This window comes from Corvus moneduloides, chromosome Z, assembly GCF_009650955.1.
Source record: "Corvus moneduloides isolate bCorMon1 chromosome Z, bCorMon1.pri, whole genome shotgun sequence".
Taxonomy (NCBI): Eukaryota; Metazoa; Chordata; class Aves; order Passeriformes; family Corvidae; genus Corvus; species Corvus moneduloides.
Genome location: NC_045511.1, coordinates 66138447 through 66165742, shown reverse-complemented (window position 1 = coordinate 66165742; position 27296 = coordinate 66138447). Strand labels below are relative to the sequence as shown.

The following is a 27296-nucleotide window of genomic DNA, read 5'->3' as shown; positions in this document are numbered from 1 at the left end:
TCATCGCTGATGGCATAAAACTGGATTATGTGATGTCCATGCTTAGTTCACTCAAAATGCTTTTACTAATGTCAATTTTTTTTAATGCTCCTTTTAAAATCAATCCAGCAAAGTAATAAGAGTATCTAAGGCAGATTGTAACTTCACCTCCCACAATATTAAATTGCATTAATTTATCTTAAAGAGAATTGTGTCTACTTATTTCTCACAATGAATAAAGGGGTTCACTTTGCTATTGATTCTACTTCACCTACAAAAGTGGTACTTTTAATTCTATTAGGTGATTAACTGTTTAGACAGCTTGTATTAAACTCTTTCTATTTTATGAATTCTCTGGGCAAACTGACACATCAATTTTCTCAGATTATAAAAGTAGAACTAGTCAATTTCATGCATTTAAATGTGGCATTTACGTGCTGGATTTATGCTTAAAACCTGATCTTTCTTCAAGGATATGCCACAAACCACATTCTCAGCTGATATAAAGGTAAACTAACTACACTGCAACAACTAAAAAATCGTAACACTAGCGAATTGCTATTTTTCTTTACCTGTGGTTGTGGTCTTTGCCGACTTGGATGTTGTTGTATTTGCCGCATTCTTGGTGTCCTTATCTTTCTCTTCCACCCGAGACTTTACCTCTGGATTAGAGATATTTTTGGTTGCTTTCTCCACAGATTCCTTCTTTTTTGGAGAAGCTGTTCTGGAAATCTTGTCTAAAGATTCTTTTGTAGCTGGCTTTGGTGAAGCCACTTGTTTTGATTTACCATCACTTTTTTTAACAGGAGAAGACAACTTGGTCTTAGTACCCTGCTTTTTTGTCTTTGTCTTGTCTTTGAGGTCTTTCTTCAAAGGTTTACCCAAATTCTGATCAGTGGGCAAAATCTCTGGATCAACCATGGTAACATCAGGGTGCCTAGGGGAAGGGCTGCGATCCTGCATTGGGACAGGTGGTGGGTCAATGTGTTTGTATGTAATTGTCTTGTCTGTCGGAATGGTTTCTGACTCATCTTCAGAGTCAATGTTAGCATCTGCAGTGATGGAAGGGCATTCCTCAGTCTCAGGGGGAACATCTGAATCGGTCTGGGATGGGGCAGACTCACTCATGGATGTGGGAGGGGTTTCATCACACTGCCGCCCTTGCTGCTTTCCCCCAGAAGGAGGCTGAGCTCTCCCAGACTGAGTTAATGGTTTCTTTTGATCTAGAGACTGTTCTTCACTTGCAAACCACTCAAGGGGATTTGGGTTGATAAAGGATGGTGAAAGTTCAGTTTTGGGATGTTTATATTCACAAGAGGACACAAGGCATAAGTCAACATCTTGACGGGATTCTGCTAACGATTTGCTTGGAGTGAAATGTGCACTTGCTTCATAGGAATAGCTGGTAGCTTCAGGTGACCTCCCAGTGGTGGCTCCCCCAGTTGTCTCAAATGAGTAATCTGTGGCTTCAGGTGAACTGGAGTCTTTCCCACTTGTCTCATAGGAGTAAGTCATGCGCTCTGATGACCTGGTGGTTCTCCCAGTTGTCTCATAGCAGTAGCCAACGGCTTCTGGTGACTTAGAGGTTTTCCTTGTCTCATAGGAGTAATCCATAGTATCAGGTGATCTGGTAGCTTTCCCAGTTATCTCATAGGAATAATCTGCAGCTTCAGGTGATTTGGTGGTTTTACCAGCTGTCTCATAGGAATAATCTGTGGCCCCTGGTGACCTGGTGGTTTTCCCTGTTACCTGATAAGAATAATCTGTGACCTCAGATGACCTCATATTTTTTGCAATTATCTCATATGAGTAGTCTGTACCCTCGGGTGACCTAGTAGTGCTCCTGGTTATTTCATAGGAATAATCTGTAGCCTCAGGAGACCTAGTAGTTTTTCTGCTTGTCTCATAGGAATAATCCATGGCTTGAGGTGATCTAGTAGATTTTCCAACTGCCTCATAGGAATAGCTAATATTCTCTGGTGACCTAGTAGTTTTCTCTTGGGCCTCATATGAATAACTAAGTTCTTCTGGTGACCTGCTGCTTTTCTCTGAATCTTCTTTATCTGGGCTGAGTAAAGGTTCTGGACTGTGCTTTGATAGGGCTTCCTGATAACCAAAGGCTTTGACAGGAGACACTCTCTGTGACAACAAAGGTGTGTGACTAGCTGACACCGCTTCTGCGATTGCAGGAGGCGAATCTGGAAAAGTAGGAGAATACAGAGGAGAAGATTCCCTCGGAGTTAATGGAGATAGATCAGATTTTGGTGACATCTTTTCTCCGAGGCTCTGCATCTTTTCTGAAGTAAAAGAAGAATGTAGTGACATATGTCTGGGTGGAACAGCACCTGAAAAGGTTTCTTCTGGCAGTGGTGAAGTTAACTGGGAATGTGTATGAGCTGATGAAGTTGAGGATGAAGCTTCAATTTGAGAAACTGAAATAATTTCTGAAATATCCTTCTCCTGAAAGCAAGATGACTGCTCCACAGGGGAAGTCTTCCATGCAAAAATAGGCTCCTGTATATCTGAAGGGCTATAATCTACTTCTGTCAGTCCATTTTCAGATATATGGTATATACTAGTGCCTACAGTAGGATAGTCTGGAGATTGCCTACTAAAGTCCATTGTTAAAGACTGCTCAGGGGACTCATGACCAAATTCTACTGACATAGTTGACTGCTCAGGAGATTTGTGATTGTGCACTGGGGTTCTTGATTTTGTAGTTTTAGGTGAGAAATCTGGTGGAGAAATTGACATGGGTCTTGGGCATTCTTCTTTAGATGGAGACATTTCTGTTTCCTGAAACATTGTTGGTGTTTGTACAACTGACACTGAAAGGGAATCATCAACTTCAGTAGAGTGGGGAGAACCAACTTCAGCATGCAAAGAAGGAGATACATCATCAGTAGTCGGTTCTGGAAATGAACTAGTAGCAACAGATGCTGTAGAGACAGAAGCTACTCCTTCAATATGAGAATAGGTATCTTCTGCTACAACCTCATCAACAGGAGTTGCAGACTTGTCAGAGACAGTGCCTTCAGAAATTGACATTTTGGTATCTTCTTTTAAGGAACCAAACTGACCGATATCTATTTGAGTCGGTGAGAGATCACCTGCTAACTTCCGCTCATCCAAGACCAGTGAAGACTGGGAGCTGCTGGGTTCTGTATCCTCCATTTTCCTTTCTAGGCTGAAACCTTCCTTAATTACCATAAACTCCATGCTTTTTTCATCTTGTTTTTCTTGGAAGAGGCCTACAGAGCTTGCTTCAGAAGCTGGGTTCATCTGAACAGGTGATTTTTCTTTTTCAGGTTTCCCCTCAGAAGGATTTCCATAATCTCTGGTGGGAGACTTTACATCAGCACTCAAAAATGTATCATAAGTGGTCTCTGAACCTATCAGTGGTGGACTCCGTAGAGGCGAGAGAACCTTTTCAATAGGAGATTCTGAATCTGGCACAGGCTCATCCATAGGGCTAATTCTGGGTTTAGCAGACTCATCTTTATCTTCACTGAACTCAAAGATAACAGGAACTTCTGTTGACTTTTCACTGGTTTCAGAGGGAAGCTGACTGGATTTTTCATCAGTGGGAGACTGATAATAAGGCGTGTGGCCAGCACTACCAGCAGCAGACTGTGAGGGAGATGCTACTTCTAATGTTTTATCTTCAGGGCTCGCACAGTACTCTTTGGCAACTTCTTGATGTACATCAGACAATGTAGCAATGGGGACAGGCTCAGCCAAGGCTTTGATCTCACTGGGCGTGAGTGAAAAGTTCACACTGCGTTCACTCAGTGGTGTTTTAGCAACAGGTGATGGAGGGGACAAACTCTTAGCTGGGCTCTTGACTGGACTATGTTTTCCACCATCTTCTGGATAGGGTCCTTTGATTTCTAATTTGTCAGTGCCTTGGATTTCACTTCCTTTTTGACAATATACATCTTGGAATGCAGATTTACAGAATTTGTCTTTCTCTAATGAAGAAGGTGGTGAGATGGTAGAAGCTGAGGCATTATAGTCTTTAACTTCTGTGGCCTCTGTTTTGGATCCCTCTGATAATCCATTAAAAGCATCTGGAAGTGGAAAAAGTTTAGGTCTAGCAAATTCTTGAGAGTACAATGATGTCTCATACTTGGTAATGTACATATACTCTTGAGAAGGTGACTCACTTTCCTCATTGTTAGTTTCATCACTCATGACATCCCGGGGGGTAGACATTTCATCCATTGGAGTTGGTTCACTGGATATTTCGATGGTAGACTGTGTATAACCTGAAGTAGCAGTGAATTCCTCAGGTTGATCTTCTCTATTTTCTTCATCAGAAACAGTGGCTTCACTTTCTGAACCACCAGGTAGCGTCTCATCATGGATAGAAGAAGCTGGTTCAATCACTGGAGACTGAGACTCTGAGCGTTTAGTTGGTGTAATAATGAGTAAGCCATACTTATCCTCAGCTTCACCTGATTCTGCAGCTTTGTCTACCACAGCCATCACATAATCTTCTTCAGCTTCTGTTTTTTCAGTTTCCTCTTCATCTCTGATGTCTTCTGCTTTGTCTTCCTCATCTTCTTCAGTCTCTTCAGTTTCTGCCTTTTCTATTGCTTCTTCCCTGTCTTCTTCAGCCCGTTCATCAGATGCCTCATAATCTGCCTTTTCAATATACTTTTCATCTTTAATGTTAGCATCTACTTGAGTCATTACTTTTTCTGAGCCACCTACAATTTTTCTTGATTCTTCTATATATGGTTTTGTGGCATCCAGTTGTGTTTTTTCTACTTCATTTTCATCTCGTTCTTCAGCTTCTTCTGTCTCTGCCTTTTCTTCATAATCTCCTGCTTCAGATGATTCTTCCAAGCCAGTTCCCTCATCTTCAAACTTTTCGTTGTCATCAACCTTGTGCTTTTCCACTGGTTCCAATTCTTCAGGTGTCTGTTCACACTCACCCTCAGCCTCTGTGGTAGTTATGCCTTCATCAGATGACTCGGCAGGTCCTTCATTATCCAGTTTTTCTTTTTGTACTTCAAAGGTGTCTTTTTGTACTGTGTCAGTGAGTTTCAGATCATCCTTTATAAGTGCAACTTGAGATTTTGTTTCTTTTATTGTTTCTACTTCTTCAGCTTTTAATTCCTCAAAATCCTTTGTTAAATCCTCTGGTGAAGACATAAGGGATCTCTCTGCTTCAAGATCCTTTCCACCACCTGTAATTTCTGCAGCTGCTACAGTTGTGGCTCCAACTGCTGCAAGGGCAGATTGTGCTCCACTGACTTTGAGGTCCTTCTTCACACTTTTAACTTTACCTTTTTCCTTTGGCTTTCCAGCAGGTATTGGTTCTTTTTTAACAGGTTCCTCCTTCTTTTGTGGTTTCGGCTTTGCTGCTGGCTTTTTGGCTTCATTTGAAGGAGTAGCTGTCTTCTTTGTTTCTTTAGGAACCTTTTTGATGTCCTTTTTGGCTTCTTTGTCTTCCTTCTTCATTTCCTTCTTCTCTTCTTTTTTAGCTTCTTTTTTAGCTTCTTTTGTTGAAGCTTCTTTCTTTATTTCCTTCTTAGTTTCCTTCTTCTCTTCCTTTTTCACCTCTTTTTTAACTTCTTTCTTGATCTCTTCCTTTTTTGGTTTTTCCTCTTTTTTGATGGGTGTTTTCTCCTCTCTTTTAGAAACCTCTTTCTTTGGCTTTTCTTTTTCCTCTTTCTTTTCTTCAGATTTTGCTTTGACTTCCTTCTTCACTGTCTTCTCCTTCGACATTTTCGGTTTTACATCTGTAGTTTGTTTTTCAGGAATTTTTTCAGGAATTTCAGATTTCACTAGTTGTTCTTCCTTACTTGCTATGTCTTTTTCCACCACTATTGGTTTGGTCTCTACTTTTGCTGGTTTTTCTTTTTTAACTGGAACTTTTTCTTTGCCTTCCAGCTTCTGAGGCTTTTCTGGTACTGGACTAGGCTTCACTGTCTCTGGTGTTTCTTCTTTAGATTCCTTTCTGACAGGCTTATTTGGTGGTGTCTTTGCAGCAGGCTTGAGACTCTCCTTGCTGTCTGTTCGTTGTTTCAATTTTGCTTGTTTCACAGCTGGACTAGCAATGTTCCCAGTTAGGTCTTTTTGTGTAACCATTGGTTGTTTAAGGAAGTCTAAGTGTTTGAGTTTTTCTAGTCCTTCTAGAATATTATACTGGGTGCTGTTTCCAGGAAACAGAACTCGGATAATTTTTTCTGCAGGGTTAGCTGGATGCCACACAATCAGGGATGAGACAGAGGTGAAGTAGGATAAGGGAATGTCTAGTTCTTGGCCATTTGGTAGCAGGAATTCAGCTTTATCTTTGCTAGTACCACTCCACTGCTGCATAAAATATTGCATCTCTTTGCTATTTTTGACAGGATTAAGCACATACATCTCAAGTTTGCCAACTCCCATTTTCTGAAATAAAATGATAGGGTCAATGGTATTTCCTGTATTTCTGAAAAGAGGTTCTGGTTTCATAGACAATTTATTTAAATACTGGAGAGTAAAGCAAGCTTCCTCTACACTCCTATTTACTCTAAAGTTAGGATCCAGGTTCTTCAGGTTCTCAGGTATATTAAGGAATACAACGCCTAAATCAGGTGAGATCAGATTTTTCATCCAGTCACTGTTGGTAGTAGACCCTTGGGACTGTTCCTCTTCTAGTTCAGCTATCTTTCGCTGAAGCATGCTATTGATTCCTGGCAGATTGTCATCTCCAATGTGAGTGAGTAGAATGGAATCTACCCTGTCCAAGTGCCGGATAAGTTTCCAAAAACAAGATTTTCTTTCAGATCCTCCATTGATAAGCATATTGAATCCATTCACTGCAAACAATGCAGAATCCCCTCTTCCCCCTGGGAAAATGTAACAGCAGGGTTTGGAGAGCTTCAAGAAACCTCCTGAGGTTGGAGGCTCCAAAATGTCAAAAGGTGATGGCACTTCTACTGATTCTGACAGATACTCAGTGAATTCAGAGAGTCCTTCCATCTCAGGCAATATGGAAGCTGAGTTGAGTTTAATGTTGATAAAGTCTTGAAGGTTGTGTCTGTCCAGGTTGGAATTTTTCCAGTCCCCTTCCTCAGGGCAGAAAAGAGTTAGGCTGGCTTTGTTGGCAGGGTGTGTGGTGCTCAGTAATTCACCAATCTAGAGTTATAAAACAAAAACACAAGAAGATACAAACAAATTCATTTTTTTAGTGAGAATTAATGTCAACACATAGTATTTCCTGACCAGATAGATAAAACCTTTTTCATTTAGTTCTGCACTGGTGAGTCCCCATCCTAGAAGCTAAAGTAACATATTACCACAATTAGTTTACTGCTGTATTTTTTTAAGTACAAAGGAGGACCTTATTTCTGGTCAGTACTGCCCAAAGGACAGTATCCAAGGTTTCCTCTTCCCTCTTCCATATTTTATAGAAGGATGGTACTAACTATTATACTGAGAGGGTATGAGGACTGCGAGGGTAATGCAGCCTGAGCTACCACTGTATCTTTCTTGTGGACTCATGAGTCTCCCTGCTGGTCCAGTCCACCCAGAAGAGACAGCCAAATATCTAAAGGACTAAGTACAACCTCTTAACAAGCAGAGAGTAACTGCAACACAGAGGAGGCCAGCATCCTCCCAAGGGCAGCTGCCGTCCTTCCTCCTTCTCTCATGGGATATATTCCACCACACCATCGTTACTGTGGGTCTTTCTGCAGGCTGGCTCCTGAAAAGCCAGTATTGCTCCCAGATTTATCAAGATTGGCTGCAGGGGAGTTTTTCAGAACAGTAACCGTAAGATGGTGGAACTTGGAATCCTGCAGGGAAGAAGCAAAGCAGTAAGCAGCACTAGAATCCTGAACTTAGACCTCTTCAAGGACCTCTCTTCCTCTACTTGGAGGAATCCCATCGTTTAGGGTTCTAGAAAACACAGGGCTCCAAGACACTCGGTCAATATTCAAGCACCTTTCCTTCAAGCTCAAGACCCGTGTATTCCTGTGAGCAACAAATCAGTCAAAGGGGTCAGGAGACCTGCATGGATAAGCAGGGAGCTTCTAGGAAAAAAGAAATTTATGGGATATGGAAAAAGGCACAGACCACATGGAAGGACTATAGGAATATTGTCAGAGTATGCAGGGATATAACAATGAAGATCAAGGCCCTCCCAGAATTGAGTCTGGTAAGGGCTATCAAGGACAACAAGAAGGACTTCTACAGGTACATCAGCAGCAAAAGGAAGATTAAGGAAAATATGGGGTCACTGATAAATCAGACTGATGTCCTGGTTATGGAAGACTTACTGAATGCCGTCTTTGCCTCAGTCTCTACTGCTGAGGCGAGTCCTCAGACCTTGGAGATAAGGGACGCTGGAGAAAGGAAGAGTTTTCTTGGTTGTAGGGGGTTGTGTTAGAGATCAACTGGGCAGACTTACGATCCATAAATCCATGGATCCTGATGACATGCACCCACATATGCTGAGGGAGCTGGCAGATGTTGCTAAGGCACTCTTTGAAAAATCATGGAGAACAGGAGAGGTGGATGATGGCTGATGGCTGGAGGAAAGTCAGTGTTACTCCCATCTTCAAAAAGGGCAAGAAGACGGACCCAGGAAACTACTGGCCAGTCAGCCTCACTTCCATCACTGGAAAGGTGATGGAATAGATCATTCTGGAAGTCATCACCACGCAAATAAAAGAAGATCATCAGGAGTAGTCAGCATGGATTCCCCTAGGGGAAATCATGCTGACCAATCTGGCAGCCTTCTATAATGGCACGGCAGGATGGGTCAACGAGGGGAGAGCAGTGGATGTTGTCTACCTTGACAAAAGCAAGGCTTTTGACACTGTCTCCCATAACATCCTCATAGCTAAGCTCAGGATATGTGGGTTAGATGAATGGACACTGAGGTGGATCAAGGACTGGCTGAACGGCAGAGCTCAGAGAGTTGTGATCAGCCAAGGAGAATCCAATTGTATTCAAACTGTTTATCAACAACCTGAATGAAGGGATAGAATGGGCCCTGAACAAGTTTGCTGATGACACTGGGAGGAGTGGCTGATACATCTGAAGGCTGGGCTGCCATTCAGCATGACCTCAAAAGCCTGGAGAAGTGGGTGTAGAGAATGAAGTTCAACAAAGGCAAGCACAGGGTTCTGCACCTGGGGAGGTGTAACCCCAAGTACCAGTAACCGGCTGGGGGCTGACCTGCTGGGAAGCAGCCCTGCAGAGAAGGACCTGGGAATCTTGGTGGATGACAAGTTGTCTAAAAGCCAGCCATGTGTCCCTGTGGCCAAGAGGGTCAATGGTATCCCTAGGGGATACCATTCCTGAAAAGTCAGTACCATTCCTTCCACCAGGAAGAGTGTAGCCAGCAGGTTGAGGGAGATGACCTCTACTCAGCCTTAGTGAGACTACATCTGGAGTGCTGTGTACAGTTCTGGTCTCCACAGTTCACAAAAGACAAAGAGCTAGAGAGGGTCCAGCAGTGCCCGCAAAGATGATGAGGGGACTGGAGCATCTCTCTTATGAGGAGAGACTGTGGGAGCTGGGCCTGTTTAGTCCAGAGAAGTCTGAGAGGGGATCTTGTCAATACATATAGATATCTCAAAGGCAGGTGTCAAGAGGATGGTGACAGACTCTTTTCAGTCGTGTGCAGTGACAGGACGAGGAGTAATGGCCTTAACCTAAAACACAACAAGTTCCACCTCAATATGAGGAAGAATTTTATACTGAGGATGGCAAAGCACTGGAACAGGCTGCCCAGGGAGGCTGTGAAGTCTCCCTCTCTGGACACATTCAAAATCCACTTGCTTGGACATGTTCCTGTGCCACTTGGATGTTCTCCTGTGTCACCTGCTCTGGGTGCCCTGGCAGAGGGTTTGGACTGAATAATCTCCAGACATCCCTTCTAACCCTAATGATTCTGTGAATCTGTGATTAAGAAATGAGTTAGTACTTCAGAAATAGAAACAGTTTTAAGTTTTTGGGCCCCTCTCTCCAAGAGAGATACTGAGGTGCTTGAGCATGTCGAGACAAAGGCAATAGAGCTGGTGAAGGGTCTGGAGCACAAGCCTGACAAGCAACAGCTGAGGGAGCTGATTTTGTTTATCCTGGAGAAAAGGAGGCTTGGGGGGGATCTTATTGCTCTCTGTAGCTGCCTGAAAGGAAGGTGCAGCCAGATGGGTGTTGGGCTCTTCTCCCAAGTAACAAATGACAGGATGACAGGAAATGGTCTCAAATTGCACCAGAGGAAGTTTAGATTGGGTATGAGGGAAAATTTCTTCCCCAAATGGGTTGCCAAACACTGCCCAGGGAAGTGATGAGTCACCATCCCTGCAGGTATTTAAGATGTGTGGATGTGGTGGTGCTTGGGGGTATAGTTTAGTGTTGAATTTGGCAGCGTTGGGTAAGAGTTGGACTTGATGATCTTTGAGATCTTTTCCAACCCAAACAATTCTGTGAATTTACCTTTTCCAACCTTAACAATTCTATGAATCTATGATTCTAAGTTTTGTATTTCTGAGATTACAAGGTCCAGAGCCAGAGAAAGATCAAGGAAAAAAAAAAATTAAGAATGCTCTTGTCACTAGTTTGATTTAAAACTCATGGACCACAAAATTTGAAATCTAGAGTAATTCCATTAATTTTGACATTATTAGTTAACCTGCCAGAAACAACTGCTGCAATAAAGGCACAGAAAATACGAATTTCCATGCCACAGTATGAAGACTTGTTTTCTATTCCACTCTAAACTAAAAAAATCCTGTATTTGACAGTCCCAGATAAGTAGACATACATGAAAAAGTATGACATATTTTACCTTATCTCATTTCCACAGATACTTTCATTTGATTTTTTTAACTGACAATTCAGTTAAATGTAGCTCATTTCTGCTCTATTTGCCCTTAACAAAGAGACCGCCAAACTTCTATAAAGAAGTATTCAGATATAAAATGTCAGCAGAAAACATGCCAGCACATCATCATTCAAAATACCACAACCTTCTTTGCAGAGACTCAGTTGTCAGTTCAAGCTTTAAGAACAGTTTTCGTAAGGATGATATAGGTAACACTACAGCTGAATAATTGGAAATTCTTGGACCACAAGCTCTATCTACAGAGGAAATGAATATATAAAAGATTAATGATGTTTGATTGTGCTAGATCTCTTTGGGCCTCTCTGTGTGTAGGTCTCACTTTTTTCTTTGTGTTACATAACTTATTTTTAGCGTTTACCAAACATAGAACTCAACAAAGATGCACTGGCTGTTATAAAAAAAGTCCATCCAATAAATAAATAAAGCCCCAAATAAATATTTTCTACCTTCCTGTATCATCATTACTGAGTATCCAAACCATCTGACAGGAGTATAGATAAATCTCATAAATATGTCAGACATGGCCCTGTCTGAATGACAGCAAATGAAAAAACAAAGCAGAAAGAATAAATGGAGAAGAGGCTGAAAAGGCTGAAAGATAAGGACAATAGGGAAACCATTGCTGGTTTTTATTGCAGAATTAAGAGAGGCAGCACAGATGACAGCTTTGAAATGGATTTACAATCTCAACAGTACTCCTTATGATATGTCTCTGATCAGGGTTGAAAACACATTTATAGGGAGAGCCAAATATAATAAAAGATCACTTCCTCTGAATAAATAAATCCAAGTCTGTTGTACACATAAGGAAATAAAACTTGAGTACACACTGCTTCTCACAAAGGGCCAATTTTCTGTCTAGATTTTAAAAAATTATATGATAACATACTGGGCTAATGGATATACCATGTCAAGGTTTGGGGTGAGTCCTCTCCAGTTTATATTATACCATATTTGGATTTCTGCTTCATACTTCTAAATTCTGACTTTTTTGCTCCTAAAAGTTGGCATGCATAATGCAGGCAGTGTTAAGCCACTGGAAGCCCAGGCTAATTAAAAATTCAAGAAAGTTTATTTGAGGCATAGATCATAACTGTTGGGAATAGCAAGTTCAGTCATGCCTCAGAAAAAGTATCAATGGATTTGAATTTCAAATGGTGACATTAAGGATAGACAGTAACATAGTGAGGTAGCCATTCTTTCTCTTCTCCAAATTCAAAACCATTCTGTGAGCAAAGAAATATACCTGTAAACCTGAATGTATTTTCAAACATTTGAGAGACATCTGTTGAAGAATCCTTACGTTTTAAAGGTGTCACAGCTAGTGAAGACAAACAGTAAGTTGGCTTCTCAGAGAAAACACAGTATTACTTCTTACCGTGAACCACAAAGGTACAAAGAAAGGTCTTCCTGTTCTAGCTGTTGTTACAGAAGCAGGGGAATGAGACACTTTACACCTTCCCACACAGGAGAAATTGAAAATTCTGCTTTTAGGCATTGCCTGAAGGGAGTTCTGCATGCTAGGGATGGATTTCTGAATTAGACTTCATACAAGTATCTCCCAAAATGATACTTATTTGCAAGCACATTCCTTGACCTTAGTTCAGGTTCAGCCCAGTGACGTAAAAATGGGCAGAGGCCAGAAACACTTACTCCACTGTACATGGTTATAGAATCATAGAATTGTTTGGGTTGCAAAAGACCCTTAAGATCATTGAGTCCAACTGTAAATCTGGCACTGCCAAGTCCACTAGGATCAGTACAGCACAGTAATTCTTCCATCTCATCACCACATAGAAAACGAGTAACCACTTTTTCTAGACCTTTCTTTCTAATTTTTTGTTTCAATTTTTAAAAAATGTTGCACACATGAACTGCAGTATGGCAACATGATCTTTCTTCAGTTTCATGAAAGCTTGCAGACACACTGAGACCCCGAGGCTTCAGAAACAATAGGCTGGAAGCCAACACTTGCTGAGAGCCATGCCAGCTGGCTGGTGAGCACGCTGCCAGCCACAGAAATGAGCCAAATGAGCCTTACTCATAGCCCATGCGAGTGTGCCCTGCACACCCACTACTGCAGGCACATTAAAGAAGAGAGCAAAGTAACAAGTTATGAAAGAAATGGCATTAAATACTGGTATACTTCATGCTTATCTTTTTGGTATGTAAAAATCACACGTTTTACAGATTCACTGGCCATATTTTAAACACTACTATAAAAAAGCTCATAGATGGTGCAAAAAATACAGCTATTCTGATGGCCACTCTCTGTCTTATTAATGCCACTTACGAGTTAGCCACATGCAAGAACCTCAGGTCAAGTACAATTTGACTGCTTTGTATGTGCACCTTATATAAACAACCTGTGTATTTTAAATACAGCACTATCTCCTTCCATTGTTGAGGGTTCCTTGATTTTCTCTTTCTGAAAGTTGTAATTTAATTTCCCAAATTAATATTTAATTATTTTGTTAGGCAATTTACATGAAAACTAAAGTAAAATAAAGAAACATTTTGCAAAAAAGCCTATTAATGAAGAATAAAGAGCAACAGCATCAGGTTGCTTATGCTAACTCTAACAAGACAGAGACCCATTTTGGGTCTTCTAGAAATCTCTGCCAGCACATTACAATTCATGGGAGACTTTCTAAACATACCTCTTGATCTGTGAAGATCTCAATGAAGTTCTGGAAGGAGAAGGATCCTGACTGAAGAATGAGTTCTCCTGTGTTTTCAAAGCACTGGCCAGTTAGAACAAGGAGCTTGTGCCTTGCAGCATCTGTGATCATTAAGCGCACCTAAAGTGAAGAAGAGAAATACATCAATAATGGGAGCAACCACGTGTTTCAATATTCCACTGAGAACACACAGTTTATCTCTCCTAATTTAAAACCAGTGTCCGGAACAGGACTCTCAAAACATTATGGAGTTATAGTGCTGTTTACAAAAGACAATGAGAAAGGGGAAAATGTGAAAAAAGGAAGGGCAAGATGCAATCAGAAAGAAGGTCTGAATAATAAATCAAATTAATGACATGGAAAAAACAGCAAGGAGCAGAACAGAACACAACTTGAATGAAGAAATAATTTTTTTAACAACAAACTTATTCATAGTGTAGCTCTTGGTTTACTTTTACAGAATTGTATCAGGACAACCTTGGTAAACTATTTAAGAGCAGATGCTTGTTACTTTATCTGACCCTCACTACAGCTACTAATTATTCTTGTTTACCACTCCCAAGGGGGAGACATATGTGCATGCTAAGAGAAAGCCATATAGTCTAAATTTAGGAACAAAACTAAACAAAACCTCTGTAAGATTCTGTACTGTTAAGTAAATGCTTTGCAAATACTTTGAAAGTCTTACTGAACACTGAAAAACCAATTCAGCCTATGGTAAGCTATGAATTTCAAGTCCACTAATTACTCTATTAAGGAAGAATTAAATCAAACCAGAATAGTGATTCCAGAATAAGGCTATTGACATATTAAACTAAATGAGCAAATAAGCAGAATCCATCTGGGACAGCTCCACATGATATTGCATCCAAGCTCCATCTCCATGGAGATGACACAATCAACTCAGCTCTCCTAGCAAGATATTCTTCCCAAGGTTTATATTGATTGTTAAGCAATCAGTTGTTCTAAATAACTCTTGAGAATGCCGGGAGACTGAGCCAGGAAGGCTTAACCTGAATCTCTGCTGAACAACTCATGTTTTCAGTACAACTAGAAAACAGACACTGGAGTGTATGTATCTAAAAGAAGGTCCCAACTCTACCATGTCTTCACTGTTATTTTATTAAATAAGTGACCCTGATGCTGGGCACCAGAAAGTTTCTTTAACTAAATGTAGGACTAATGCTGGTCTGCCACTAATTGCACTAAATAATTATAAATTCAGAAAGATCATGTATGGATTGAGTGTATCTATTTCTATTTCAGACAAAAATATAGATAAGTGCAAACATTTTTCTGATGTGCATTGCTCTAATCTTCTGTTATCACTCTATTAAAACTGTATCAGAACTGCCTTCCTCTTCTAAGTTTTCTTTTGTTGCTGCCAACAAAATGATGAGCAGTGCACACCAGTCTGATAACTTTTGTGTAACCTCAATACATTTTCCAACAGTAAAACTACTTCCTGACTTGTGAGCCACTGATAATGTGACTGTCATATAATTCCCCTTCAACCTACTTTAATAATTGACAATAAAGTATGTTCTGCAGAGCTAGAAAACTATGCCAAGAAAAAAAGTAAGTAAGTATTTTCAGATTGCAGAGCATGATGTGTTCACATGGAAGACCTTAAGAGACACATAAATTCTGTGTCTGGGTACAAATAAGGCTTTTTGAAGGACTACCAGGAATTTGTCTCCTGGTTTCAAGACCACTCAGTTTCAGAAGAAATACTGCAATCTGGTAATTCCATTCAGTTTAACTGTTGGTTGAAGTTCAAAACTGGTTCAAGTAAGTGCACAGCAAGATGTAGCCTCAGACAAAACAGAGGTTAAGATGGAGTATGAACAGAGACGGGCACATCAGCAGGTCAGTGGTTTCCCAGACTCACAGTACAGTCACAGGAACATTAAAGCAACAGAGTGGGGACTTCCTAAAAAGGAAGTAAATGTTCATCGGGGTTTTCTTCAGGAAACAACTATCGATCTCCCTTTGGGCCTCTTTCTTAGGGGAGGTATTTGGCATTTGACAGAACATGACAGGAGCTCCGGGCACAACCATGCTTGGACTACCAGCAGGTAAGGCTATTAGCAGCCAGATTAGCAGGTATATTTTATTTCTTTCTGGGTCTTTTTTTGTTTCGGTTTGGTTTTCTTTTTATGCTGTCGTTTTACTTTGGTTTGTGTTTTGTTTCTTTGTGTGATTTGCTTTTTCTTGAGTGAATAGATTCCAGTTCCTCTTCTGGTGAAGTGAGAACTTCATGGTATATCTCTGTCTCCCCCAGATTTCCAGACCCTGGAAATCTCTGATATATGAAATTAAGTTTTATGTTTGCCATAGTGAACAGATAATGTCTACTCCAACCTCTGATTTAATTCTGCCACCTCTTTCTGATCGTCTCTTTCTGAATTCTGTCTATTCAGAGCCTTGCTTAGCCAGCCAAGTTAAATCTCATCTTGTAACATCTGACTGTGACCAGTTTGGCAGGATGAAAGCAAAGTAAAAATCGCCTCCCACAGTCTAGTGAGATAAAATTTACAGTAACATAGCCAAACATCTTCCAGAGCCAAAGGAGTAAGCCCAGGGTTCAGAAATCATTAATGGGGGTCAGATCATGTTCTTCCATGTAGTCATCCATCAAAGGAATGACAAGCAACAGTAACAGAAATAGCATTTCCCTGCTTTTGGCAGTTTTTTGTCCCTTCTACCCCTCTACACACGCACACACTTGATAGCTTTTTACTCTGAATGAATGCATAGAGAGCTGCTATCCTGGTGACCCCCTTGTCCTTACCAAGCACCTCTAATGGCTTGTAAGAGATCTCCATGCATTGTATTTTAGTAAATAAGTTGCCATTAACTAAGGTGACTTTTCAATTTCTACAGCTTCAGAAATTTCATTTGTTTTGGAGTCCTTTCTTCTGTTTGTGTTCAACATCATTCAGCAGTTGACAGCAAAATAGTTTTTTCACCAGTTACTACCAGCAGAATCACTTCATCTCCCAATAGAATGAGACTGTGGCAGTGCTTCCCAGCACAGACCAGCAATGCAATTATCCCTATTATTTCAACCTTCAGTCTCACTAGCTAAATAGATCAATTTTGTCTTTGAGCTATACAATCAGTTCTTTGACCCTACTGAGTTCATAAGGAATTGGCAGTCCTCTTGTGGGCATTCTCCAGGGTTCACTAATCATGTCACATGCTTTTTGAACAGCCTAGAGTCACCACCACATAGTTGGTAATTCTTCTCAGAGACCCAAATTTGTCCCTGGGCATCTTCAGGCACTTTCTTCATACATAAAATAGGCATCCAGAGCTACCAAACAATAGCAAAGCAGAAGAATAGCAGAGGCAGGTTCACCACAGTTGCCTCCACTCCATGAAGAAGATAATTTGATGCATTATGAGAAAAGGAATTCTGGGATCAGAGGTGTGTTTCTGTCCTATGCCTCTGACAATATGCCATGAGTCTGGGAAACCAGGGAAAAGATCAAGGGATGGGTGGCATTTTTCATGGTATTTATTCCAAATATACCCTTTCACTGACAGTCAGGATCTGCTCTCAGAGTCTGATAAGACTTTGAAAAATAGTATTTGAGTTTGTCAGTCTCTAAGCTGGCAGGCAGTGACTGTGCTCCATAATCACCTCCACCACATCTGCTTCAATGCTCTCAACATGTCCACTTAATGGAGCTTTTATGATATGTCAAACAAAGTATTTCTGACTTACCTCGGTACTAACTGCTTCATCTGAGGGATTGATGAGGACTACAGTTTCTAAGACATCACTTCTGTGGTGAAGAATCTTCTGACCTGCAAGTGCAGAGAGGAAAAAAAGAAAAATTAAATTCAACCATTATAAACCAGGATTTTCCATGAGTTTGCTGTATGTTTCATTGTGTCACAGCCCTCTGGTTGCCCTGGCTGGAGGAGTATCTGTAACTTACCTTTTTCTCACAGAGCTGGTGCAGGTAAGGGAGTAACCATCATCAGCTGAGCATCTGACCCTGACAAACCAAGTGAAAACTAGAACCCACACTGCCAAAATGTTCCCTTCTGCCTTCCACTGGTATGGATTAACATTGGGACCCTGCAAAAAGTTCCCTATGGGGATTGTTAGACACTTGCCATGCTGCCCTGCTTCATCTTCCTCCTGCTTACAAAAGCTGGAGCAAGCAATGTCAAGCAACAAGAGTGACAGGGTGTACAAATAACATCTAGATCCTGAATTAGTAAATTCTGGGCAAGTTTGGAGCAGCCTTGCAGCGTACTGGCTTTCATACTTAAGTTTGTCTCAGTACTTAATAGTGATATTCATCTCACTGGGAGTGGGTGCCAGAAAAACAAAACAGGACTGTTGATTTATTTTCCCCTTATGTTAATTGGCAAGTTCTTATCAGGGTCTCTTTCTGTGAGAACTGCAGTGAGATTAATTAGCATTGGATTGTCATTCAGAAACCCAGACTGATAATTAGTCTAAAAAACCAGAAGAGCTCTCCCTTCTGAGCAAACTGCTTGGCGCAATATTAATCAATTAAAATAATTAGTTAGGCTTAAAAGGGAGTACGGGACACAGACCTATCTGCCAACTTAGAAAAACTCCCCTGTAAAGAGACATAAATTAACAAGGCTGAGGATGGTCAGGCTGAAAAGAGCTCCACATGCCTGAGAGCATTGTGTGAGAGGAAGGGCAGCCAGCCATTCCCACAGTGTCCCTGACTGGGGCAGGCTCGGTGCTGCCCTACCTGCCCCAGCAATGCCCTCTTCCTCGCTGACCTGCCTGCACCACTCCTGCCTTCTTCCTCCTCCTTGCCTTGAGCTCCCACTCTGCTGTGTCTGTTGCTGTTGCTCTGGGGAATCTCTACATTTATAAGCATGTGAGCATCATTTCTATCAAATGATAGAAAGTGATGGAGAAAGAAAATAAAAATAGTGCTCTCAAGTAAAATGTGAGATAGAGTTGTAGTCTATTCTCTTGTGCATGACAGTGCCTAGAAACTTAGGAATAATATCTATTTAGTTGGAAGAAACTTAGTTTTCTTAACATGTATTTTTTCTGCTATACTTCCTTGAAAGAAGGAGACAGATTACGTATTACAAAAGGGGAAGAGGGCAGGTCTCTCTCCCTCTGCAACATCCATTTCTGGTATTACCCTTTGCAATTAAATTGATTTTTATAGTTTTGCTTCCTTGCCTATCAGAAATGCACATATAAAGCTCCAGTCAGTAAAACATCCAGATAGCTCTGTTACTGCAGACTCCTTCAGAAGATGATCCATGCTCTGATATTTTAGTTGTTTGCCAGATTTCACTTAAATTAAGAGATTAGGCAGAGTTTATTGAATCTAATTGTCAAGGAAATGAAAGAAATCATCACCCTTTAGCAGACACTGAAATTTCTTGCTTAATAATTGGTGACACTGAGCACATACTTTGCTTCAGGCCAGACTAAGCCTCATATATCATTAGACATGAACACATTAAACACAGGTAGAAAAGAAATGCAATTAGCCACATGCAAAGTTACACAAAGATGCATAGCTTTCACTAGGCTCAAAGCACATACCTAGGACTTAACTGAAGCTGCTCCAAGTCTTGTGTCTGTGTAGCTGGGAAGGATCTGACCCGAGGAGTCACAGCTCCTGGTGACCAACACTAATTGTGGTTACTTACATCCTAGCAGACTCCCTGCTGTAGCAGTTGTGTGGGTTCATGGGCCCTGAGACTGATTTCCAGAGGCAGGCAGGTGTTGTCTGCACCATGTACATGGTGCCCACTCAGAGATGCATGTGTGACTGTCTCCCTCTTCAACTCCTTGGCATAAACATGTTACTGATTATCATACAGGGTGGGGACCCAGCACTGGCAGGGTGTGAGTCACTACAAGGGCTCCCATGCCATGGAACACCTGGGAAGTTTGCAGCTACTTGCTGATGTCAATAACATGGTCCCATGTCACCGATTGCATAATAAAAGAGACTTTGAAAAACTATTTGCAACTTTGTAGGAGCAACACAGGCTTGCTGCCCAGGTTGATATCCTCAGATGGAATGAAAGAAAGTCTCACATAGGAACAGTTTTATCAGACAAATTAACTATCACAGTGTGGGAACAGAAAGCAGCAACAGCACTTCATAAACTGGCAAGAGACTGCGACTCACTAAATTACAGATGGAGTGGGAGAATCTGAGACTTGTGTAGATCTGGGGTTGCTTCAACTCTACTGGATTTTTGCAGCCTCTCTCTACACATGCGACAGATCATTTCTGTGATTTTACAGAGGAAGAAAGGAAGAAACTTCCATGTTGCACAGGAGTGGTTGGGTGGATAGATTTTACCTGTTTATAGTTTCTGGAAAGCAGAAACAAAGCCGCTTCTAAAGACTTCCGTATATAAATACTATTTTTGTTTGGAAGAAATCTAAATATCTGCTCATATTTTGATTTTATTAATTAAAGCTTCAAATGAAAAACTGATATGAGCAAAGAGTCTTGGCAGCTGTTTGATTCAGAACAAGAACAGAGAGGAGTAATAAGCATGTAAAAATTGCTTAAAGAGTGGCTTTTGCATTCATCAACCCAATTTCTATGGCCATAGGATCCTAATGTCCCCCGGCTCATCCAAATATCAATGGCATCTATTGTGTGATTATTGAGATGGGGATAGTGTTAGTCACATTTCCTAGAAAAGTGACTGAACAGATTTCTTATCTTACACAGTCAATTTTTTCAGGCCAATCAAGCAGCACGATCATGAGGGCCACTTTTAACAGTGACTATGTTAAATTCATGCAAACACAAAGTGCAAATGAGTGGCAAGGGAAAGAAATCAGTCCTCATTCAAGTTTTGTTTAACCAAGCATCACTCCTGACACACAGTTTTTCTTGGGCATGCCTGTGTGACCCAACCCATGGGTGTGCATGCTGTAAGAGGCTACTCAATACAGGGGTTCCCACCAGCTTCTCCTGCCACCCCAGGTAGACATCAACATTCACTTGTTCCCTATCAATGCCATTTCCACACAAAGTAAACACAGAGGAAGCGGCAAATCCTGTGGTGATTCTTGGCAGAAAGGGTGAAAGGAGTATTCTCCCTGAAAGTATTCCTTCTCCCTGAAGGTGGTAACTGTTTGACACCTGATCTGGCATTCAAACACATTTCTCTGGCAACTTTAAACATCTCTTGTTTTTCATTGTAAAGAACTTCAAAGTATCGTTTCACTACCAGAAGACATGACTGCTGTGTTACGTCAGCCACCGTGCTGGGTGGTGTTAACAGATGGCACAGCTTGCAAGGCTGGCTAATGAAACTTCCCACAATCCATGAATATGCGATGACCTCTCTGCAGCTAGAAACGTTCAGTGCTCTGCACTTATAAGTAGCTCCAATGCCCAGGTCCCTCCATCTGCCCCTTGTCTTGTGGAGGAATTTCTGGACACTCAGGGAGAAATCCTCTAAAATGAACCATAAAACATCCATCCCTCGAGTTCTAAGGATGCTGAGACTCTTGAAAGACAGTATTGGAGCTTGCCAGTCACTGTGCTGGGAAGCAATAACTGATGCTTAAGAATCATCTCAACTACAATCCCTTTCAGATCTACCACGTCTGATGAAGGTTATTGGAGTGTTATCATACCCCTTGCACATGACACATTTAAAGCAATACATTCCTTTGGAAAAAAAAGAGCTTTTTGTGTAGCCAACAGTAATCTAATAACTCACACATTTTAAGTAACTTCAAACTGTTCACTGTTTCATCTCCTATTTCTAGTGTAGACTCCAAATTTGTCCTCCAAAACCAGATGTGCTAACTTTGTGTTCTTCGTGGTTGTTCTATGTTATCAGCAGAGTGCTCAGAGTCTGGATGACTGGTCATCTGATGGTTGCTATGTCTTGTACTAACTGAATAAATCTATTTTTCCTTGTTTTCAATACAAAGATCAATGGGTATAAATTGTCAAATAATACAGTAATTGTGACCAGCCCCAAATATCCCCGCTGTCTGCCTGGAGGCACTACATTGCAACAACATTTCCAGGCCACAGAGAAAGGAACAAGATCCCCTTTTACAGCAGATTATTAATTATCTGAAGAAATCTTGCATAAATGATATGGAGCACTCCATCCTCTTTACCTTCTTTGTTGAGCATGCTAAGCTTCCTGCTGAACTAAACTGCAAGCTGGAGAAACCGGTAAGTGTACAGCGCTGAGGAAGGTAGTGATTTTACAGAGTCACTGAAGCAAATTCTGATGTTGTAAAAATCTGGAGTTCTATAACTGCAAGTAAGAAGAAAATGATTTGCAGACCTGATGAAGAAATGACTATCTAATATCCAGGCACTGGACTACAAGAACAGGACTTCAGAAAGCTTATTCCAGGAAAGCTCTGAAAGCCCTGTAGGTGATGCCAGGGAATGCGGAGCGGAATCATTCAGTCTTGTAACTAGCTGACACAATGGAGAGTGCACAACACAGGCATAACTTCATTTATACCAGAGATGATAGATTCACTGCCTCCAGGGCTCAATTCAGCCCAATGGCGTCTTAAATTTAGGCTGTCTGCAAGGAAGGTGTAGTAATTTTTTTCCAGCAATAACTCCTATCTATGTACAAATATCAGAATACTTTACACATTTCTAGGTGAGAAGAAAATCCTGTTAGGATGCTGAGCTAGTGTGACACCTGTGAACAAATCTAACAATGAGCTAACATTGCTGAGCCCTCTGATGGAGACCAAGATTTGGGAGAATGACACTAACTGCAAAGTGTGACTGTTTTCCTTGCCATCATTTAAACCTGCTTGCTCTGGACCTGATGGTTAGTTAGGATTCATATCTAATATGATTCTTACAGAGAATTATGTGTTATCTCTGCAAAGTTAGGTTAATCTTTTTTGCATCTGATCAGCTGGAATTCTAAACTGTGTTGTGACGCTCCAGAAAGCATAAATGTCTTGTTTATTTTCTCTCTCTCCCTGCATGAATAGAATTGATATTTGAGTTTCATTTGGTTCAGCTGCAGCCTGGTGATAGTTAAATATTTTTCCTATCCACATTTGACTTTCAACAATTTATTAACTACAAGTCCTGAGAGGCGATGTCCTGCAGTGTGTTGTATTTTTTCATGTTTAAGCTCACATTTATTTAATGAAATAAAGCCAGTTGCATACAATTTCATTTTTGTTCTTGGTTAAGTCCTTATCTGTCAGATCTCATTTTGGTTTATACCTCCAGATAATAACAGAGCCCTGAAAGTAGGGGGTTAGACAGAAGATGATTATGCAGTCTGAACACTGACTGCAAGATTCAGCCTCCAGTTACTGTACACGAACCGAGTTCACCAATCCTTGCTCAGGACTCTTAGACAGAAGTGAGAGAATGCAAGTTGACCTGTTTGCACTAATTTTCATAGGTGGATTTGTACTTTCTGCCTCAAACTTTAATACTTGCAGACTTACGAACTGAGCTGTGCTAGGAGCTGCTGCAAGAACTACAAGTGATTGCAGGGACCTCACTGATTGGCGACCATTCCCCCTGAAATATCCTGAAGTTAATTCAAGACATTACATCACCCTTTTCACACCCTGTTGATCAACAGACTAATTGTATCATCTTTTCACACTAAATATTGATTTCTTGCATGTTTGCCAACTTTGTGCGACATCTAATTTGCTGTCAAAATACAGCCATTTATCAAGCAGAAGCAAACTGCCGGCCTTTCACTCCCATCTGTTACTGTCAGGAAAATTAGTACTCTCAACTCTTGTTTCTCACCTTCAGAAAATGGTATTTCTCAGACAATTCTCGATACTTTACAATTTCAGGACTCTATGAAGAACTGCTAAAGCATTAAAAATCAAAGACTACCCTGAAAAGAAAAGTCAAAGCAAATCAGACTAAAGTACTATAACAAGAAAAGTTTACGTATTATAATTTTAATGCCTACTAAAATAGATTTATCTCCCAAAAAAGGGAATGTGCTACAAAAACTGAACCAAGTAGCCTAGAGTTTTCATTACTGATTTCACTGAGTGTCTGGACAGGAGTGAAATTTAAAACCAATACTTCTGAAGACCTCAATAAAACGACAGTCAAAAAAAAAATACACTTGCTGTTTATATACTGAACTTGCAACGGTAGTGGAATCCAATGCTTCCAGTAAATGGATTCACCCTTTATTTTGTTTAAGAAAAAAATATACCCAATAGTCAGTCACAACAGCATCAATTTGTTCAATGAGTTCAGCTACAAGTTACTGCTGTGGAGCACTAAAATTCATTACCAGTACGAAAAAAGACCAGCCTCTTTGTGAAGTGAATGCCTTTGATTGCTGGAGTACTTCTTGGATTAGGAAATCAAACATTCCTGATCCATCCTATGACAACCAATTGTTCCCAATACATATGATTTCATCTTCCTGGGGAAACTACACAATATCCTAGCCAGCTGTAGAGACAACAGATCCCTGGCAACAGTCTTTGTTTTCTTGTATGCTGCCACAGCCTTGCATGGCTGTCTCTGAATTCTGCCATTTCTGTTCCTCCATTGACCTGTGTCACTTACAATTCACATGACAGGTAAAGCTTAAACCCCAGAAGCCTTGTACACCACTATTTAGCAGCACTGTGATTTCAGCCAGAGGATGGCAAGCACAGGTCTTAAATATGAACAGGAATAGCTGGAATTATGCTTTCCAGAAAGATAGTGCAGCTTTATGATCCTACTCCAAGAAATTATCTCCTGTGATTACAGGAAGGGGAAAACAAGGAGTGTTTAGAGAATGGAGCAGTTTATTATCAGGGCAGAAAGAGAGGGAAGAGTGATGGGTGTTTATTAGAGGGCTATGCAACGTTCCTAGTCATGAGAATTGCCTTAACCAACATCACGGATGTAGTCAGTGTAGCTTGAGAAGACAACACCTCTTTCCAACCCAAGTGTCTGACATGGGCTTTCACCAACAATTCATTTACCTGAAGCCACCATCTCCCTCATGAATCACTCTTCCAACCTTGAAACAAGCAGTTTCAGAGATGCTAGGGGACTGCTGCATTCATCAATTGGCTTGCCCTTTGATCCTTTTTATATGAATTATATAGCATTTTCCATTGTTTTCAAGGCAATATATTGCATTTATTAATGCTCCAGATAATTAAAATTTAAGATTTTCCTCCAATATATTCAGTTTCAGAGTGGCTTCCTGAAATGAATATTTTAATCTTGTTGTAGAGTATTTCCACATATTGCTTTTGCATATTAAAACTCTATAGACACTGTGATCTCTAAACGACTACTCTCACAATTTATTTTATCTTTAGAACAGATCTGATAAGTGTGACAGAATTTTAATCTCATAAAATACATACAGAGAAACAATTTCCAAGGTCATAGAGAAACAGAAACATAAACCTTTAGAAGCCAACTAGAGTGCTGTAGCTAGCTTTTGGTTCTGCAAGTACATCACTATGTTGTGTTTTAGAAAATACTGAATACTTAAAAAGCTAAGCTATGAATAATGGATTTTTTTTTTAAATGAAACCTGTTAGCTATTCCCAGAGCTGAAATTCTTCTATAAACTACTTTCCTGGGTGTTATTTAACACTACAATGTTATCACTGCAGTCCTAGAAACTCCAGCTTCAAATGGCAACAGAAAACAGAAACCAACATCCAGTGAAATTTAGGAGAAATTTGTATGGGACTGTCTGGGATAAAGCCAAGCAATTTCATCTCTTCCTCTCACAGATTCTGCATGTCACAAAATTGAGGCAGGAAGGTAGGTGAATCTGAGATTCTCTGCAAGCCTTTTTCTTGAGTTACACATCTCAAGATTACAGAAGTAATAATCTCAAGAAGCTCTTAAAAGCAAGATAGTAAATCAACGGCAGTATACCACGGTCAGCCCTGTATTTTTAGGCTTTTTCATTGTCTCTCATTAATCTCTCTCCCATCCTTAAATCTTAATTACATAGAAAATGGCAACGATTGCTCTCGGATGCACTGCAGAACTGATCCATAGACCTGGAGATTTAATTTTCAGCAGCACAGCACAGTGCCCTGGTACTGCATAGGAACTGGAAGCCAGCACACACCGCGATGGGAGACTGCAGTAATGCAGAGCTGACTCATGAGCCCTGAAGGTCAGTGAAAGCCCTCAACTGAAACTGCATTTGGGAGTGCAGTTACTGCATTACAGTACTGCAGGGAGAGAAGGAGAGCTGCGCAACATCAGACCTCTTCCACAGCCTTCTCCATCTAGAAAGAAGGAAAATTTCTTCTTTTACCTCTGGAAAACATCTCAGACCCAGGAACTAAAATAATCCTGAGGAGAGCAGACCACTTCCCAGGATAATTTATTTGAAATAGTCCCTGGAATATGGTATTTTAACTTTGGTCAGTTATTCAGAAAAGGAATCTCTCCCAACTGTCAAATAGCCAAATAAAATCTTATTTGGGAAAAATGCTACTTCTTTCTCAATACCTCTATCTCATATTTCACTGTTTAGCAAACACATCATACTTCATAATTCACAGGACTGGTTAGAAGCTTAAGTGTTCTTTTGTTATACCAAGTGACCGGTATATTCACATTACAGACAAAACTGTTTACTGGGCTTTTGAAGATGCTAAGCAGATTTGTGCACTAAACGTCCTTGGCAGTTTTTCCAAGGGCTGCTCTTTATGGGAAAAAGACAAGCCCAACCAACCAAACTATCTGGTTTATTTAATTACATCTTAAAGTATGATTGTGCTAATCTCCATTAATTAGCTTAGCATCTACCTCAAATCCAAGTGTACTCCACAGGAATATTGTCACTGAGGTCAATGAGGAATGGAAAAGGTTTTTTGATTATAAAGACCTGCTGTTGAAAACAAGATAGGAAACATCAGCAATTATGGTTCTCCGTAGTGATATTTAACCTAGTAGCCAAAAGCCTTCCTGTATGTCAAAAGAATACCCAACAACCTCAGTTAAATTTATTTTATTTCCTTTCAAATGTTGCCTATGCTAAAACCTCTTTTTTACGTCCTTTCACTTCACCTCCCTGTGCTGCAGTGCCTGGCTGTGCTGTTCAGCCCACACCATCCTGACTGCCAGGGAAGGGAAGTTTTTTCCTTTTTTCTGCAGCACACTCTGCAGATGCTTCCCTGCACCTCACCGCAACTCCCACCTTCATAAGCAAAATGGAGCACAGCAGCATCAGAGAAAAGATTATGTAAATTTAAAACATGTAGCAAAGGGATAAATACTGACATATATATATCAGAAAAAAGTAATTCCAGAAGTTAGCCTTTCCTCTTCCCAGACATCTCTACCTGAATATATTTTTAGTCTTTTATTTCTCCTTAGGGAGAAGTATCTGCATTTTGATCACTTCAGAAGGTTTCTGCTAATGTTTCTATATTGCTGCAGGCGTCTTACTAATGGGTTTTCATCACTATGGCAGCTGAAGCCAAACCCAAAGCTCCAATTAAAATCCTGTGGAGGACACTTTTGGTCTTGGTGTCATTACCTTACATGCAATTAAGTTTTAAGTTCACCTGCCATTCCTGTTGAAAATCTGACAAGTCAATACAACCTATAATGGCTTCACACACAGGGAATCTATTCTTTCCCTAGAGCACATTTTCTTTGCCATGTATTTATTAAAATTTCTCAGTTTAGGTATAATTTTTGTTCTTCCTCCTAGTTCAAATCAGAGAGGATTTCCTCACCTTGGCAGTGCATGAATAATGAATGACAGATCTGTTTGCAAGCACTAAGGCTGTTGCAGGAGCCTTGCACTGC

At 40.6% G+C, this 27296-nt stretch overlaps 1 protein-coding gene across 2 annotated transcripts in view; it reads right to left on the bottom strand.

Moving 5' to 3' along the window:
* MAP1B (microtubule associated protein 1B) overlaps positions 1-27296 on the bottom strand; it is a 72243-nt gene that overhangs the window by 7114 nt on the left and 37833 nt on the right. The window contains exons 1-4 of one of the 2 annotated variants that reach the window (XM_032095325.1): positions 19079-19240; positions 17243-17325; positions 13489-13629; positions 552-7110 (exon numbers count right to left, since the gene is read on the bottom strand). In XM_032095325.1, the coding sequence (XP_031951216.1) occupies positions 552-7110; positions 13489-13620 (6691 nt within the window). In that variant the 5' untranslated portion in view covers positions 13621-13629; positions 17243-17325; positions 19079-19240. Of the gene's footprint in view, positions 1-551; positions 7111-13488; positions 13630-17242; positions 17326-19078; positions 19241-27296 lie in introns of those variants that run through there. The other variant, XM_032095324.1, reaches the window with a different exon arrangement.